Source organism: Plutella xylostella, chromosome 4, assembly GCF_932276165.1.
Source record: "Plutella xylostella chromosome 4, ilPluXylo3.1, whole genome shotgun sequence".
NCBI lineage: Eukaryota > Metazoa > Arthropoda > Insecta > Lepidoptera > Plutellidae > Plutella > Plutella xylostella.
In genome coordinates, this window is record NC_063984.1 from 12,032,811 (window position 1) to 12,052,302 (window position 19,492).

Genomic DNA, 19,492 nt, shown 5'->3' on the forward strand with positions numbered 1-19,492 from the left:
ACAAGTAAGATCATTACAATGGAAAAGATCATTACTTATTTAATACAATTCAGATCATAAAATCCATTTTGTTTACATTCGGCCAATTCTGACCACGCACGCGTCCTCGCGTGTATAAGTAAAATATAAAATACAGTTAATAACATTTAGCCATTTATGACCTATTGTGACATCAAATACTCAACACTTACTAAAATCTAACATTACCATTACAATAATACTGAAATTTGTATAGGTTAAGTGCATATGTCACATTACCAAACATAACAATTTTATTAATATCTCAAAAGATAACAAAATTAATTCTTGGCAACCAAATTTTTTATTTAATACAAATGTTTAAAAGAGAATGTACGTTTTAAAGTCTTTTAAATTACTAACCAATTTTTTATTTAATCTCAACAGTTAATAAACAAATAATAATAACTATACCACATCACCATGTTAACATTCGGCCAATTCTGATCTGACACACGTCCTCGCGTGTATACTTAAGATAGGACCTACAAATAAGATACATTTATACCTACACTTTTAATAACATTTAACCATTTATATCTGAGCAATTCTGACATAACTAAGAACAGACAAAATAAACAGACTATTTTACAAAAATATTGATACGCTAATAACCATAACATATTTGTTAAGTATATATTAACAAGCTGGCCATGGCGACCATAAAATTAAAAACAATCCTCCCCTCTGAGCCCGTAGCACAAATTCCGTCCAAAATTATTTGATGAAAATTTTAGTTCTTCTACCGACCGCCAGAATACGAAATTACTCGATAAATTCCACCCTACGCCCATGATGAAAATCCATGCTAAGGGCTCTGAACAAACCGTAAACAATATAAACCAAAATAAAACTATAAATGAATTGTAAAATAGTAGGTAAAATTAAAAGGTCATAGCCATAATTGTAAAGTAATAAAAATAAACAAACATAATGATTAAAAGCTTGCGCTGACCAGCACCGTATTCGGCCTGGGAAAACCTGCCAGCAAGTGCCCCTCGTGAAGAGGCGACCTCTTCCGCACACACGCTGCCTGTTAGCATGACCAACTCAGCCACTTAGTGCCTGGGCAACTGCCGGTGCTGCTGCTTCTGTCACGCCGCGCGCACCGCCCGGCTCGAGCCTCCGCACAGCCGTGTTGCCGCGCCGCCCACCACGGGCCACCGCAACCATTCCACGGCGCGCACCGCAAGTGCCTCCTCCACGCACCTCCGCTGAGCAGCCCCGCAGCCGCATCCGCGACACGGCCCGCCTCCGCAGACGTCTCCTCTGCGCGTGAGGGTTCCCGCGCGCCTCAGTAAGAGCTTCCCGCGCTCTCATGTATTTACATCAATACTGTCGACTATGTTTAACATAACATAATACAAATTGTTTCCATCAACAATTATAACTATATAAAAAAACCGAATTACTTATCAATCTCAACAGTAACAAATCACCAATAAATTGATATCTACTTTATTATACCTCAACAAGACAGTAATCATTCGAATAATAATCGGTAGTATTTTGTTTAAGTACATTTAAATTATTGTATGCCTTCAAATGTTTTCTGAATATCAAAATCACCAATACTTTTATAAATCTCAACAAGTAATAGACAATTTAAATAACATATTTGCATTTTAGTAAATCATTTTGTTTCTCACAGTTTTCAAAGTATCAAATCAACAATACTTAATATGTAATAAACAATTTAACGAATAATCTGCATAGCCAATTTCTTTACATTCTTATTCTTATATTCACACAACAGTTTTCTAGATATCCATCAAAACGCCACATGGGGCTAGTCACGCCACTTAGGGCTATAATAAACACGCCACAGTGGCTATTTACGCCACTGGGGCTGGTAACGCCACAGGGGCTGGTTAAGTAACGCCACAGGGGCTGGTTAAGTAACGCCACAGGGGCTATTCACGCCACAGTAGCTTTTAATGTAACGCCACAGGGGCTGGTAATGCAACGCCACAGGGGCTATTCACGCTACAGGGCTTTTAATGTAACGCCACGGGGGCTCGTAATGTAACGCCACAGGGGCTATTCACGCCACAGTAGCTTTTAATGTAACGCCACAGGGGCTGGTAATGCAACGCCACAGGGGCTATTCACGCTACAGGGCTTTTAATGTAACGCCACAGGGGCTATTCACGCCACTGGGGCTGGTAACGCCACTGTACTCGGGCTGTAACAACAATTACAATTAATTTCAACGACAAACAATTCAGTCAAGTGCACAACCCAGCTGTATAGCAAGCTGTACTTCTCACATAGCCAGAACTTATATAAAAATATCAGACATAAATCCATCAACTTAAAGCTAAGGCCTTAGAGCCGCCTTCCATGGCTACTTTAGGGAAAACCAATCAATCACTGAATAATAAATTCACCAATAATATTCATAAATCAGAAAACCATTTCGATTCACTTGAATGTTAGTAGTGAACAATGCAAGTACAAATCAATAACCCAAAATTATTCTCTTTCAATCGCTGCTTTGTTTCTCCTCTCTTCAATCAATACACTTCTGGCATCCTATTAAAATTATATCATACTTTATCCCGTATCACACAACACACTTTTCTGTATTTACTTCACACACAGATTTGTATTTGGCGGAGGCTCCCCTCTCACTCACCAAGTCAGTCCTGGCAGAATACCAGCACTTTCCAGGCAGAGCTCTCTTGCACAAATGGCAAATAAATAATTATGCTGCTTGTCTATATATATTATTATAATATATAATTATTATATATGCCTACGTTTTTCTGTCTGTTTACTATAATTATTATAATACATATTTCTTTTCTGTTTTTATTGTTCAGTGAGTCAAATAAATGTTTCTTTCTTTTCTTTCTAATACCGTGTTTTTATTGCAATATTTCCGTGTAACTCGTGTATGTACCTACTGTGTTCAGTAAATAAACAATTTATCTTGGAAATTATAAATGATTCGATTTGATTTGATCTATCCATCCAATATTATATTAATGTCCTCAGTATAACACTTTACTGGCCATCAACTAATGGAATGATCCTCCCAAGAAAATCAGGTATGCATCCACTCCATCATCATTCAAACATGTACTTAAGTCAAAAGGGTATACTTACCTCTCAAAGTTACCCAATGCAATATACATAGAACCATTCGCTGTATGTATAAGTACAATTATATATGTTTATGTTCACATGTTATACAATATACATGTGCACAACCATACTTTCAACATATTGAGTATTTTGCATGCACCAAATCAATAAATTTATATTATTTTAATTTCACACTGCACCACATTTTATATTTTATTCTTACCTGTTAGTTTTATTCGGAAGAAATTACTGTCAATAATAATACCTCAATTTGTACATTTTGATTTATATATCCTTCAAAGTCTACTTGAGAAATTCAGTTTTATAATTTCGAATAAAGGTGTATTTTGCTTTCTCTAGCTCTGACACCATAAATTATTACGTTAAAATTGTCTCTTCTAAGGCCGCCTTATTGTTGTAGGTACTTACTAATATTATTTAAAAAAAATCATTTGTTACCTATATTTTTCTTACATTGCACAATAAAGGGTATTCTATTCTAAACACTGAAGAACTTAGAAAACTCAGAACTTATATGTATAATTGGAATTGAATACTTCTGCATACACTTAGCTCAAAAATGCTACTAACAACATTTCACTCAAAAATATGTCAGTTTTTATCAAACTAACATAAACTATGTGTAAATTATATACTTACTACACTATGTGGTAGTAAGCTCTTGAAAACATATGCATTGAAAATTACACTCATTCACAGAATGTATAAATTGGATATACTATAGGTACATTCAAATAATACCTAGTTATGATGTGCGAAAATAACATGAGTGGCCTTTGTCCCAATTTGTGCAGGTTAGTCAAAGAAAGATAGGTAAGTAATGGAAGCTTAATCGGCTATATTAGTTTTTTTTTATTTTTTTATTATTATTATTATTATGACATTCTGTAGTAAGATGACCTGCTCTGTGACACATTGTGAAGTTCTTCATCACTAATGAGCATCAATTGTAAATTTTTCTTGTTAATTAATATTATGTCCTAATTATATTTGATTGTTATGAACATTAAATTTTATGTTATTATATTTAAGTTAAAAAATTCAAACACAATGTAATTTGTTTCTGAATAAAATATACAATACAATACAATCTCAAACGGATGTGTACTGCCTTTCCGCAGTTACAACATGATTCCTGGTTTCGTTTCATTAGTACCTGCTGGTGTTTGTTAAAACTGGACTGAAGGCTTACGTATAATAATATGACTGTATTAAGCAATCTGATTCATTGTTTTTAAATATGAAAGTAACCGTTCAAGTTCCTCAAACCTTCACGCGATGGCGCCCATTCTGATAAATTTATCATGAATCCCATGTATTAAACAACCCACGGCCTTACGCTCTGTAATATGACCAACTTTTATAATACTAACCAACTTCTCTGGTTTTTTTTTTTTTGCAATACTATAAGATATATATCCTCGATTGCCACGAGACTATAACATTGTTTGTAGCTACAGTTACAGTGACAACACCACCATCTAGTGGAACACCCCAACGAAAAATGCCAATCTGCGTTTCGTTTTACGATTTTATTATTACTTTTACTAATTTATTTTTACTCATTCACTTCAAGTGTCCATGTTTCAATATTTTGCGAGCCACCACTAGGATCAAACTCAGATTGGTACGACGTTTACGGAACCAGCAAAAATATTAGTGTTCCGCGGAGAGGTCACTGACCTCTGAACTAGGTAGGTCTTATATTAGAATTTGATCTTGCGGTCTAATACTGACAGGACTGCAGTGGCGGCATCTTTGCAAGTTTATTTATTTTATTTTAGGAAAACTTACAGCACAATTTTTTTTGGATTTTTGAACTTATTAGTTGTAAACAATTTTTTGAACTTGTTAGTTGAATCTGCTACTGCCGTCAATTTACATTAGTAAGTTTATTTGACATGAGTACTTTTCCTTCCCTTTATTGCACGCTCAGAGAATCTGCTATCCTAATCGCGAGTATCGCGACTTGAGAAAGCGAGGCAAATTCAAAAATCGAATATGGCTCCACTGTTTAAGAGGTAGGTCAGGTACGAAAATTACCTGGTACGTCTTGAGTACTTAGGTACCTATATTTTTATTGTTTTGCTCACATTTGTTAATGTTTAATGTTTTGTATTTAAATTCGTTAATTCCTTTTACATTTCCAAGACTATCAATAACATACGAATAATAATCATTTACAAAATACTCATCAACTAATCATTCAACAAATATCAAAATTACACAATCATACTATTGACTATACTCATAAAATCCGAGATCGCATGTAAATATTGAAGCTTTCACATGTTATTCCCTATCTATCCACCCATTTAATTCAGCCTCAACAAACAATTACTGTTCAAAAATTAATTTATTCACGAAATACTAAAGATTACGATTTTATTGATTTCAAACTAGCTTACGTTACGACACTTAAGACTTACAACTGACAATGATTTTAGTCCAGTCATTTCAGCCAATACAAACACCCAATGAATGTGAATCCGACCATATGCGATAACTAACTGTTATATTATGCATAATATTCAGTATTAACTAGTTTAAGACAGTTTTGTATGATTTATTATATCTTCCGTTCCCTCAGAAGAATTCAGCTCATAAACGACAGGTGGCCGGTGGCCATCTATCGGACGATTTTGGAACTTTTAAACTGTCAAGGAAAATCTCCCATTCATACAATTAATATTTTATACAGATTGCCACAAAATAAAGTAGAAAATAGTAAGGTTAAAGTTAAAGAACTAACTTTCTTTCAACTCTTCACGATAACAGTGTAAAATGTATTTATAAGTACTTATCGAGAGGTTGATTAGCATAAAATGAATATTTACTTATAAATGCATTCTTATACTTAGTTACTTAACAACCTAAAACAACACGCAGTGTACCTAACACGTAGGTAATGATGAACAGCTTATAAATGAACTCGAATGATTAAATTATGGAAATTTTAAAGTAACACCATGAACTATTCTTTTTTTTTTTTAAAATAATTTTCAGTATTCATGAACCGTGAACCACATCACATTTTACACACACACACACACACAAATACTTTTAAACGCACACGTCGTACGTAGGTGCGCCCACCCAAAATGGCGGGAAGCGAGCAGAGCACCTCACGGGCTGCCGCCGCCGCGCCGCCGCCGGCGCCTCCGCCCGGCCCGGCTGACCGCCGCGCACCGTGAACGTACCTACTACTCTACGCGGTCACCGACCCCGCGAGTAGAAGCGTATCGATGTTTCCGAATCCCAAATACGAGTAAATTACGCTCTGTTCAGTTCACTTATAGTTGTCTGTATGCTCCGAAATTAAATAGGTATATAAGCCTTGTACCAGTCTTTCGCGATCACTTGGTAATCATCATAATTTTCACGTCACTTTTGGATTTACGAATTAATAAGAATTGGAACGCACTGACCTCTAGCCCCCAAAAGTTGGATCTCACGTTCAGATAGGAGTATCGTTCCATGGAAGTAATAACTTTTCACTTTACACAAGTCAGGACCGTTCATCCCCTCTTCTGACTGTAAACAAATCCGATAGGGAGGGTGCACCAATATTAAACTCACTTGTTACCACTTACTTATTTATTACTTTTACAACACTTTAACCTGATCATTCCACAATTAATAAGAAATAATAAAATAATTGTTTTGCTCAGCGCAAAACAACAACAAACGCCTAGCTAAAGATGGCGGATCCCGGAAGTAACTTCCTCTATTTTTAATCACAGACAAACCATAGACAATGGGCGATCACAGAACAGATGTCATTCCCAGATCTCAGAATAATAGTGTAAGACCAAATTACAAGTAAGATCATTACAATGGAAAAGATCATTACTTATTTAATACAATTCAGATCATAAAATCCATTTTGTTTACAAACGGAGGGAAAACCTTAACACGCTGACTTTGGACGAAGTTCTGTAATCAGTCACAAAAAACAACAAGCAAAACAAATAGATTAGTAGCAAAAGAACAGTGTCCTTTCAATGATAAAAAGAATTAAAATTTGCATCAATAAGTGAATATTGTAAGCAAATTGTAATTTTTTCGTAAAGTCTCCGCTATAGAAATAGTGAGACAAAACAAAATGGCGGGAAAGCCAGGAAAATTCAAGCGTCAGTCAGATAGAAAAATAACGGCGAAAATTTGATTTTGTACACAGAACAAATTAAAGAAAGTATGTTCTCGATGCAGTGCAATAACTTACAAGATTGAATAAATTATTTTCACTTACAAAAATAACTTAACAATTATATTGTAATATTATAACTTACCTAACTTATTATTTAATCATGTATTTTTTTAATACATTATATTTTATGGGATCGATTCTGTTCTTTCAACTGATATCAAAATACACCGTTTTAAGTTTAAATAGGATGAAGAGTTAGGACATTTTCAACAGTTGAAAATCAAAAGGTCTTTTAGCTTAAAAAATTGATAAAACAGAAAAAATATTTTATATTAAAAAAAAAAAAAATTGTTTTTGGTTCTATCATTTCCACTCGAATTACAAGTAGCCAATGGGAGCGGAGCCGTTTTCGTCCTAGCCAATCAGCATGCTAAGGTTTTTTTTTTTTTAAATTGACTAAGATAAAGGATTTATACAGCCAGAGTCCCCCCCGTGAGAGTGACGACGCTATAGTTCCCCAAACTATATGTATGATTGTTCGAAACCAAACCATACCGCGATGTAGACGCACCGCCCGCCGCGCCCTCTACTGGCCATTCTGTGAACTATTAATTTATATGTGCCAAATAAAATAAAATAAAATAAAAATACTATATAATATACATTATAAATATATATTAATAATAAATTAAGAACAGGATAAGTATATTAAAGTATATATTAGAGTCCAAATATTAAAATTACTATGTTTTTGTTAGGGTATATGCGACTACGGGCCACTTGACGAAAATCAGAAACTAAAAGAGCAGAATGAAACCTTGCAAGTAAGATCTACATTTACAGCTATTCTTGCCAAGTTTATGTATATATTTATTCAAACTCATAATGTAATGTTTAAATTGTAGACTTGGACGTTGTATATTTAGCTATTGACCCACTCGTGTTAGTGAGTTATGATTTTTCCCGCATACCCCCGTGTGGCGCTGTAGTCGCACTAGCTATTTCCATTAACCCATATATGCCCAGAGGGTCGCTAACGACCCACTTGATTTTTTTGCATATTTGAACTTAGAATCTGAATCTTAATCATATCCCAAAGTAAAACAACTTCATATAAAAACTAGTTATGGGCATATATGGGTTAAGTACAGTAAGAATAATTTTATTCTAATATGAATTACGTATTGCAAGGCAAATAATTAGTTACAAGGTATTCTAAATGTAAGTACCTATGTGTTTGCAGTGCAAAATAAAGGAATTAGAGCAAGATCTGTGCAATGCTCAGGCTGAGATGTCACAGTACGATACCAAATTACAAGAATATGAGACACAGCCAGAGATACAGCTGATGGGAAAACAGAAAGAGGTAAATTATAATAATGATAAATGTTTCAAGAACACTGTACAACTGGGGCGACCAAATTTATTGGATCAAAGGTCCCCGTGCTATTTAGACTGATAATAGGTAATATTAATAATAATGTTCCCAGGTGGAGTGCACTTGCGACTTGAAGGAAGAGAATGCGCGACTGAAGGAGAGGAATGCAGATATTGAAGTGAGTTTTATTTGAACTTGAATAATTCAACTATGATATATGAAGCATAGGACGACGGTAGTCTGGTATTTTACAGTGCCTCGGGTTTTGGGTGTTCATAATATTATGTACAAATTATAATATGAATTTATGTAGATGTACCAGCTGTCCGATACCTACATCACAGGCTCCGTCTAGTTTAGGGTCGGGTGGCCGTGTGTGAGATGTCCCCACATATTATTATTATTATTATTCCAGGCGGAGCTAGTGACCCTGCGAGCCATGTTGGATCAGGAGCGGCCTCGCCCCCTGCAGCGCCGGGGACCCTCGTATCCGCCGCGCGTCAGTTCCAATATTACTGTCAACTCATTGAAAGGACAAAACAAGAATATTGAAGACCAAAATGTAAAGGTGTGTTTATGGAACGTAATGTAAATCGCATTGTATTGTATTGTATTCTGCTATTGTCCCCTTCCGGTTTAAGCCTCTTTATGTAGGTATCTATACAAAGGGTAAGGGTAAAGGTAAGGGCAAATCTATTGCTGTCCTGTTCAGTCAGTATACTGTCAAAGCAAGAGAGCAATAGATTTAATTTTGTTTATATTTTTGGTGCAAGTCACCCTAATTCGGCCAAGTAGTTCATTATTATTATTATCTTGTGTCGTTACCATCTCGGCACCATGGGGTCCCGGACATTTAGAAGGCGTGCATGGGGCCGAAGCCAAAATGCGGAGGCCCGTTTGACAACATTAATCTTTATGAAATTATTATTATTACAGACGCAGTGTACGTGTGATCTTCAGGAAGAAAACCAGAGGCTGAAGGAAAGAGTCGAGCAATTAGAAGTGAGTTAACAGTACATAATCTGTCGTGTGTTTTAATCGCAGTTACTATCTTAGTCGAATTCTTCTCTGTAAAAACCTCGTCTTCTTTTCAAAAGAGTGCAGCAGCAGCGGGGGCGTGGCAGCAAAGTTCGGGGGGCATTGGGAGTGCGGGGGGCGCGGGGGGCAGCCCCCGCTCTGGCCGTGGGGACCTCAGGAATCGCTCCTACACCATACTGCCAGGAGTGCCGTCCGATGAGGTACCTAATAATATATAAGTACTCTGTAAAATATAGCGTGAGCTCTATGACAGCTGTCAAATTTATACATTTTAGTTGTCATTTGTCAGTTTTTAACGAAATACCTACTATTCATAAGTTACTCACTTACCCAGTACCTAGTCAGGTAGGTAATATTAGTTCCGAATGATAAAAATAAGTAATAATAATTATTTTATTGAGCAATAAGCTTAGCCTAATACAATAGATGTACCTAACTTAAAATTAAATTACAAACTGACTTAGGACTAAGCACAGTACTTACAAGTTTTAAGAGAGCTGGGGCCTGAACTAGGTGGTCGCCGTCAATTATGTTTTATAAGCTTTATTATGTTGTGTGTAAACAGACGCAGTGCACGTGTGGGCTACAGGCCGAGGCCGCCGCGCTGCGGGAGCGAAACAAACTGCTTGAAGTAAGACCATCACTTCACTTATAAAATACATAATGTTACTTGCAATACATTCTACTTCAGCGACTGACGCTAATCTGACTGACACGGCTACAATTACAAACCATATTATATATATAGTCTATAGCTAGCGAGCTAGATTCTAGCTCATTTATTTGTCACCACGTTATGAAGAATATTGCATAAGTTGTTGAAAGAATCCAAGAGGGGGAGCCACTGTCTTCTTCGCAAAGGAAGTTCAATGGGAAATTAAAAGCATACACTGGGTATTTGAAGTATTATTTAATAATCTAAATATAATAAATGTTATATAGTTATCAATTTATCATCTCCATCAATAAGTCTACGAGTATTTACAGAATGTCCAAATAAGTCAACTTTAGTTCATCACGTTTATTATTTTGTGCAGAGGGCAGCACCGTCGAATATTTAGTACCTACAGTGGCTAGTAGATGTCACTGTGCATTAGTCTGCATCGCGGTATTAAGATTTTTTCCCATTCAATCACCTCCCCAGTGAAACTTAGTGAAAGCATACTTACCTGGCATAGGGGACACCGTGATCAAGAAGGCGGTTCCCCCAGAGCGAGGCCCTTCCATTGCACTGCGGTTGGGTTGACCTTTGCGAATATCCCTAATGTGGATATCTCGGATGCGTAATTTTTGGTAGTGGGGACTGCGTACGCGCCGTCCCCTTCTCATAATCTAACATGGAGTAAAAAAGTAATACTTTTTTTCTGTTCTTGCCAAAGAACAGAAGCAAAGGATTCGCAATCTAACAGAATAAAATCGGTCCTGTACCGCTGTATTCCACGATGTCACTGCTGCGCGGTGTTACTATAATAATATGTAATATGCATATTTTTATGTTTTGTTATGTGCCTAACAAGTGTAGAGCAGTCTGGGATTGGTACATGTTATAGATATAGATAACTAGAATAACTACCCCTCAAACTTTTTTTTGTAAATGTAATGTAACATGTACTGTTGATGTGCCTTATACTCGTATAAACAAATAAATAATATGTATATTCCAGAGCGAGGTGGAAGCGTTGAACTTGATGTTGTGGGCCGAGCCGCCGCGCGCCGGCGACCGTGTCAACCGCGGCTCGACAACCCACACCACGGCTGCTACTAAACAGGTTTTTATATTTTAATATAATACATTTTTCATATCGTAATACCAACGTTACATGGTATTGTATAAGATATTTAAAAAAGTACTACCTACCTGTTATAAATATGTTTTTATGTGTTTCACACAGACGCAGTGTACGTGTGACTTGCAAGATGAAACTATCAGGTTACAAGAAATAATCGATCTACTGGAAGTAAGTACCTGATACTTTATTTAAAGAAAGTATAAATAGCACTTGGGTACGTTAAAAGTACCATAATAGCCAAATCAAATGCAATTTTCGGGCACACCTTAGGCTTTTTCCTGAGCAAGAAAAAACTGTAATAAAATATCGATGTGTGATACTATCACTTTTCTCCTATAGTAATTACATAATGGGATAACCAACACGTGTTTCAGTGCAAAAAACATTATGAAATACACAATGAAATAAAAGTTACAGTTGATTTGATTTAATGAAATTCATTCAAGGCTGCCCCCCTCTCCCCTACTAATTTCTTCTCTTAACATAAACCTCCCCAAAAAATTGCATTTTATAATTAGTAAATATTTGAAACATTTCTCGTTTTGATTTTTTCTGCTAAAGTATCGTGATACTTTTGTCCGTTTTCTATACTATAATAGTGTGGCCACTTTCTTAGATTGCCACGCCCTCAATGATTCTCTACTCTTTTATGTTCAGCTATATAAGAGTCTAAATACAGAGAGGTTGTTCAGGCCTTTTCCACATCATCTACGTCCGTTGATTCAAAGACCGCCCTTCCTCTCTCTTTTATCTAAATTATTTTAATAAGAGTATATATTGTGGACTTTACGACCGTTGTATTAAAGGAGAAGTTCATACAAGCCACAAAAACCTTCAACAGGGACAACTACCAAAATAAGTTAAGTTCCAGCCATTTAAACATAGACGGCCCACCGGCCCCAATATTCGTATCTGATAACCTCACTCCGAAAATGAAGAGACTACACTTCCTGGCCAGAGATTTCACTCGTACCTACAACTATAAGTACTGCTGGGTTGCTCACGGCTATGTGTATGTGCGCAAACAAGACGGAAATCCCGCCATACGAGTAAACTCAGAAAGTGACCTTGAGAAAATCAAACCTAAGGATTGACTATTGCTAATAAGAAATCACACTATTATTCTTTCTACTATTGTTTTAATGCATGCGTATTTCTCCTGCTATAATAATTTATATAACAAGCTTGTCCTGTGCCCTTTGTTTCAATGCCGATCTACAGTAAATAATAACATAATAATATTATATAATGTACCTACACCTAGAACACAATCTTTCTATTTAACAACACACATACACACTAACATTACAATCAACATATTAGCCGAAAAACCAACCACAAACGTAGCTGAAATAAAGTCAATCTCATGGTCACAATATACTTACCATGCGACTTCTAAGATATGTCACAAGTTAAACAGATATTACAAATGGAGGAGATAAATAAAATAAATAATGAACTTGAGTTGCTAAGTATATCCGAATCTTTATCATGTAGTCCGGAACAAAGTAAGGTGAGTCGGGGCAAGCGCGCCTACGGGGTAAGAGCGCCCCCCCCTATTATCTCAAAAACTACTGATGTGGGACTCTTAACGACATCTTACATCCATGGAACAAATCAAATGAAGTTCCGGGTTTAAATCACAGATGGCTCTGCTTGCTCTAATTTGAGATAATGGACATTCTATTTTTAGTGTCATTTTAACATCAATTACGAGATGAGCACGTGTTACAAATCCATTAAAATCTCAGAAAATCATCAGTGTTTGGGGAAACTAATAAGGTGAGTGTATAATTTAAAAGATTTCCTTTAAATCCTTACTTGTATTTTTCTTTTTAGTAGCGAAATTAATAATTTTCTAGCCAATTATAAATCTTAACCTAAAAATTTTCGAGAGGGGTAAGTGCGCCTGAGTACTAGGACCAGCCATTTTTATATGGCGCATTTGCCCCAAGGCAGGGGTTACCAACCATAAGGTGGCCGATTATTTCCAAAATTGCCTTTGATATCTTTTTTTACTTATTTAGCCAAATTCATACTGGAGGCTTGGTAAGTGACTAGTATCACAACTCGAGAACACTTTATGCTAATTTTATAATATAAATTGGTAACCTGCCATAGTATAACTGACTCGGGACTGTCCTTGCGTTTGTAGGGAACATGTATGTTATTGTATTGCAGATTATTGCTCTAAGACCTCGGTAGGTACTGAGTTCTTACCGAATCTTCGGTAAAAATTTGGCTACATACATTTTATTAATTTACAGTGGGGGCCAAGCTAAATGTGACGCTCGCAGTTAAATTTAACTCTTAAATACGACGCATTAATTAAGAACGGTACAAAGTCCAATCTGTTACGCTTAGCTTTTCCCGTACTGTACTAAACTATGTTCAGTTATTAAAGACCCACAATCCAAGTACGGTTCATGTGTTTGGGGGATGTTTCTATAGGTTTGAAATAGGTGTTTTTTTGCATTTGTTTTAGATGGTTCGTAATTACGTTAGAAAAACTGACTGTGATTTGTCATAATTTATGCCAGTATAAAATTTCATCTACACATACATTAAAGTTTTTATCAAAATTCAAAAAGCTACCCACCTATGATTGTTGAGAACCCCTGACTCGAAAGATATGGCGCACTTGCCCCGAATTTCATTTGATGGCCGTAACTTATTTTGTATTGCCATTTTCAAAAATAACCCAAAAGTATTGTGTTTTTTTGTTGACGTTCTTTCAAGTAAATTTGGTGTTTTTCTGCTAAGCATTACTTTTGGCGGTTTATTTTGTGTAGGCGCACTTGCCCCATTTTCAGAGGCAAGTGCGCCTATCTCCATGTTTTTAAAAAACTAGCATTATATCCTAAATTTATCAGTATATTCACTTAATCAACGTAACATTATTATCTCAAATAACCAAAGATTGTAAATTTTATAAATTTACATGTTTAGGTCAGTAAATAGAGAAGATATATTGAGTTGAATTCATCTATGAAAAAACTATGGCGCGCTTGCCCCGACTCACCTTAGCTCAATTATTTTAACAAAACATGGACTTACTTCTAATATTAAGATTTTACATATGAATATCCGGAGCTTAAATAAAAATTTTGATGAATTAAGTACTGATTTATCTCCGTAGAATTAAACTTGATTGTGACTTTATTTTGCTTACGGAGTGTTGGCTTAGTAAAGTGCAAAACTCACTACCTTCTCTCCCTGGATACCACTCTCACATGTCGTCTTACAAAAACCAAAATGATGGGGTAGTGATTTATGCAAAGGACAATCTGAACTATGAAATCCTAGAGCCGCAGCTTATGGAATCAAGCGGACTTATGATTAAATATGCAAATACCGTTGTGGTTGCTATATACCGATCGCCCTCATTTAAAAAGGTAGAAATATTCTTAGAAAGTCTAAACAATGTTCTCAGCTCTTTAACGAAGGATGTATCAGTCGCTATTATAGGAGACATTAACATAAACATTAGCCCGGGTACCAAAGACAATTATGCAGAGGATTACCTTAATCTAATTGCTTCCCATGGCTACTTACCAGCTCACACTCTGCCAACCCGTGAACAAAATTGTTTAGACCATGTTATACTTAAATCCTGTAAAAACTCAACTACCCTTGTACTGAACTCACTTATAACCGATCATGCTCCTTTACTGTTTGCAATGGATACAAGAGCAAATCACAAGCCAAGCTCCACCGCAACTAAAGTAAACCATGACCAAGTTATAAAGGACATAAATGATAGGGACTTCACGGACATAATACGCTTGACCGACGGTTGTACTGCTGCCAAAAAACTTGTCAACACCTTATGCGATATCATAAAAAACAACACTAAAATTATTAAAATTCCACATAGAAAGAGACATATAAAACCTTGGATAACAGATGGTTTATTAAAATGTATTAAAAATCGCGATAAATTACATAAACAATCCACAAAAAATCCGGACAACATGATTTACAAAACAACATATACCCGTTATAGAAACTACTGTAACAACCTATTAAAAAAATTAAAAACTAGCTACGAAATAAAAGAACTTGAAATGGCTAAAAAGAATCCAAAAGCAACATGGAACATAGTAAAACGTATAGCTAACTTAAACACCACCAAAAAGTCACCGAAGGAACTACTTAATATTTCTAACACTGTGGAACAGTCTCTGGATACAGTAAACACTTACTTTGCGAATGTAGGTAGAGAGTTAGCCTCCAAAATAACCCGCAACAGTTTCAGGCGATCAGACTGCAATCTCACAAACCCCATGGGTAACTCCATGGTTATGCTTGAAGTGGATGAATGTGAACTTGAAACTGTTATCATGGGTCTTCGTAACGACTGTGCCGTTGGGTGGGATGGTATACCTAGTACAGTTATTAAACGCACACGACACAAACTCATACCTATACTCAAATTCATATTTAACTTATGTATATTGCACGGTGTCTTCCCGTCAGTTTTTAAAAAAGCTGTTGTCTGTCCAGTCTACAAAAGTGGAGACAGAAGCAGTGTCACTAACTATAGACCAATATCTGTTTTAACAACACTGTCTAAAATATTTGAAAAACTATTAAATAAACGCTTGGAAAATTTCTTACATAAACATAATATTTTAGCACCTAATCAATTCGGATTCCGTAAAGGTGTATCGACTGAAGATGCAGTCCTTGAGCTTACAACCTCCATTGTTAAAAAACTAGACAGTAGACTTAAAACCATAGGTATTTTTCTCGATTTATCTAAAGCCTTTGACACTGTTTCTGTCCCACTCTTGCTAGACGAAATGGAACGGATTGGAATAAGGGGTACAGTTCTTAACATCTTTAAGAGCTATCTGACTGACAGAGTGCAATGTGTAAAGATCGGTTCCCTGAGTAGTAATGACACTTCTCTACAAAATTTTGGTGTACCGCAGGGAAGTGTCCTCGGCCCAACGATGTTTCTCATATATATAAATAATCTATGTAAATTGAACATTCCCTTTTGTAATATTTTCACATATGCCGATGATACTGCCCTCCTCATTCAGGGAAAAAATTGGGATGAATGCTACGTAAACGCTGAACGTGCCCTAGGTAATGTAATGAAATGGTTATCTAATAACCTTTTAACATTAAACTTAGAGAAAACCAAATATATTACCTTCTCCCTTTCCTCTACTTCGCAGCCTGACCTATCTGTTGAATATAGTTTAAAAGCCCATATTTGTCCCTTGGTAAATAGGACCTCATGTCTTTGTTTTTCCCTTGAGCGAACACCTTTCATCAAGTATCTTGGTGTGTACCTAGACTGTACCCTAAGCTGGCATAAACATATCGACATACTCAGTGGCCGTATCAGAAGACTAATGTATACTTTCAAAAAAATTAGATCATCTGTTAGTGGTTCCCTTTTAAAAAGTGTATATTATGCCCTAGCTCAATCGATCATGACATACTGCATTTCTGCATGGGGTGGAAGTTTTGCAACCTCCATTCTAAAAATTGAAAGAGCCCAAAGGGCGGTCATTAAAGTCATGCTCAAAAAACCAATGTTATACCCAACAACCAAACTTTACAAAGAAGCTGAACTTTTGTCCATAAGACAGTTGTTCTTTTTAAAGGTGATTTTGCGACAGCACAGGCATGTGCCTATCAACACTAACGCACTAAAGAGCAGGCGGTGCAAATACCGTATTTGTCAGCTAGTGTCCTGTAGGACGGCACTGGCTGGACGCCAGTTCTACATTCTTGGGCCAAGGCTGTACAATTTAATTAGTAAAACTGTTGAAATTGTACACCTGTCACAATTTAATTGTAAAATTACTGTATCAGCCTTTTTGCATAAGCTTAGTTATGATGAAACTGAAAACTACCTAAAAAATGTAACCTAGCGTCAGTACATAAACATATAAATGTGTATGTAACTAAGTGTTTAGTATCTCGGTGTAACATACTATCAATTTCACAATTTTTCATCATATTGGTAGTATAATATTATTGTTATCGTAGAGCCTGATTCTGTGTTTATGGTATAGTATATAGATTAGTCAAGTGTAGTATATATGTCGCAGCCGGATCGTATAATCCGCCGCATTACATTACGGCTGGCCGCATTACATGACAGGGCCGCTTTGTAATGCGCCGGTTCAACGTTTAGCCGGATTGTCATTTCCATACGTTCTTCAATACGGCGGCTCACGTTCAGCCACATCGTACGTCTACTGAAATTGTAGGGTGACCATGACCATACTTATAAAATAAAGCAACGTTTGAATTAAAAATCTTTTTTATTAATTACTCATAGGTTTTTTCATAATATGAATTTTTTTACTAGTCTAGAATTATTATCATAGACACTAATATAGTAAATAAAATAATTAGCTTTAGAATTAAGTAACGTATTTATAAAATACTATGCTATTTGGCTAAAATACTTTAATACTTTATGAAATAATCATTTTTATGTAGAGATCTAAGTCAGTTGGCCGACCACATTCATGATATTATATTTTTAGCCCCAGTAATATTTTGTGGAATTTCGCCAACCACCAGAATCCATGGGCACTTTACCTATTTTGACGTGCATTATAACCTCTGAAACTCGGTCCTTTGTCCATGGTTTCTTCACTGTCCCACATTGAGCGAAATAGAAAATATTTAACGGCACGTTAAAATTGTTCTTAAAGTCACTAACGTATTTATCACGATTTCTTCATTTGCACTCATATCTTCGCAATTTTATAACGCATGAACTGTATTCGCCATTGTTGTTGTTATGTCAGGCAGCGCCACAAGTGTTAAAAATGGAAAATAAAAACTTTCAAAGCGGCGGATAATTCCTCGCCGTATTACATTACGGCCAGCCATATTGAAGGACGCACGACGTCGAATACAATCCGCCGAAATTTCATCCAGCCGTATTCAATCCGGCTAAACTTTGATCCGGCGCATTACAAAGCGGCCCTGTCATGTAATGCGGCCAGCCGTAATGTAATGCGGCGGATTATACGATCCGGCTGCGACATATATATACAATATATCTAAAATAAAATAGTATAAGTTGTTATTTTGCTCATGTTAACGGCATCAATTTAACCCTTACTTAATTTTTAATTTAATTTGTTGTTTGTGTTGCACGCATGTAAATGTACATTTACTTTGCAATAGTTACCCATAAGCTACAACTACAAACTACATCCGTTATCACACCTACATAGTTACAATATTAAAATTCATAACGTGGGGAGGCGCTTCCTCCTGAGATACAGTTTAATACTAGTTCAGGAGGTTGCAACCTTTTCTCAAGATATACCTAGTACACTTTAAATGTAACTAATATAATGCTGTGCCTAAGAATAAGTTTGTACTGAAATTTTTCTGCAAATAAATGTTTTTTTTTTTTTTTTTTTATATTCTTATTAAAATAATTTAGATAAAAGAGAGAGATTTTAATAAGAATATACTTAATGTCGTTTTCAGAGCGAGTTATCCGCAAGCCGCGGCCTTCACAGCGACCAGATACTGCAATATGAGTGTAATGAACACGGACGAACTACCACTAAAATAGACGTAAGATTATTTATTTAACCCTCTTTTAACTGACTTAATACTTACAGAATATTTACCTAGGGCATTATTTGTAAATCAATATGTAAACTACTGATTGTATTTTTCAGAACAAAAAATGCATATGCCGTCTAAAGGAAGAGATTAAGATGTTGAAGGAGCGTAATAGGAAATTGGAAGTGAGTTTTTTCTTCTGTTCCTATTTTAACTTGTACCTACACCGTGACCAGAATTTTACAAGTGAGAATGTAAAATTAAGCAGAACTTGTGGATGGATTGCAAATGAAATCGCTGTGTTCATATTGGTGGTACTCTCGTCTCCCGAATGACCCTGTATTGTGGTATGTTGTCATCAGGTGGAGCTGGGCGGGCGCATCTGTCAACTGGAGGCGGCGTGCGAGCAGGCCAGGGGTCGGGACCATCGAGCCGCACGGGACC

At 36.1% G+C, this 19,492-nt stretch overlaps 1 protein-coding gene, 2 long non-coding RNA genes and 1 other non-coding gene across 4 annotated transcripts; 3 read left to right on the forward strand and 1 right to left on the reverse strand.

Annotated features, from left to right (window-relative positions):
- Positions 1–5,991: 5,991 nt before the first annotated feature.
- Positions 5,992–8,427, reverse strand: LOC125490675. Its single transcript, XR_007267828.1, has 3 exons — positions 8,292–8,427; positions 6,745–6,750; positions 5,992–6,002 (listed from the first exon to the last, which is right to left on the reverse strand). It is a non-coding gene; the product is annotated as an uncharacterized LOC125490675 (long non-coding RNA).
- Positions 8,428–9,079: 652 nt separating this feature from the next.
- Positions 9,080–11,738, forward strand: LOC105397458. The gene is made up of 6 exons (XM_048631742.1): positions 9,080–9,225; positions 9,594–9,659; positions 9,755–9,895; positions 10,261–10,326; positions 11,360–11,464; positions 11,588–11,738. The coding sequence occupies exons 1-6, from the start codon at positions 9,097–9,099 to the stop codon at positions 11,663–11,665; spliced, it is 585 nt and encodes a 194-aa protein (XP_048487699.1). The 5' UTR covers positions 9,080–9,096; the 3' UTR covers positions 11,666–11,738.
- Positions 10,857–11,018, forward strand: LOC119694619. The gene has a single exon (XR_005254934.2). It is a non-coding gene; the product is annotated as a U1 spliceosomal RNA (small nuclear RNA).
- A 7,247-nt stretch (positions 11,739–18,985) lies between the features above and the next one.
- On the forward strand, positions 18,986–19,491 carry LOC125489860. The gene is made up of 3 exons (XR_007267288.1): positions 18,986–19,057; positions 19,165–19,233; positions 19,411–19,491. It is a non-coding gene; the product is annotated as an uncharacterized LOC125489860 (long non-coding RNA).
- The last annotated feature ends 1 nt before the right edge of the window (position 19,492 follows it).

Bases quoted from the DNA above. Each gene is read 5' to 3' on its own strand.
- LOC105397458 (XM_048631742.1), top strand. From the start codon at position 9,097: ATGTTGGATCAGGAGCGGCCTCGCCCCCTGCAGCGCCGGGGACCCTCG. The intron at 9,896-10,260 runs GTACCTAATAAT...GTGTGTAAACAG, and splicing joins CAGGAGTGCCGTCCGATGAG to ACGCAGTGCACGTGTGGGCT. The intron at 11,465-11,587 runs GTTTTTATATTT...TGTTTCACACAG, and splicing joins CCACGGCTGCTACTAAACAG to ACGCAGTGTACGTGTGACTT.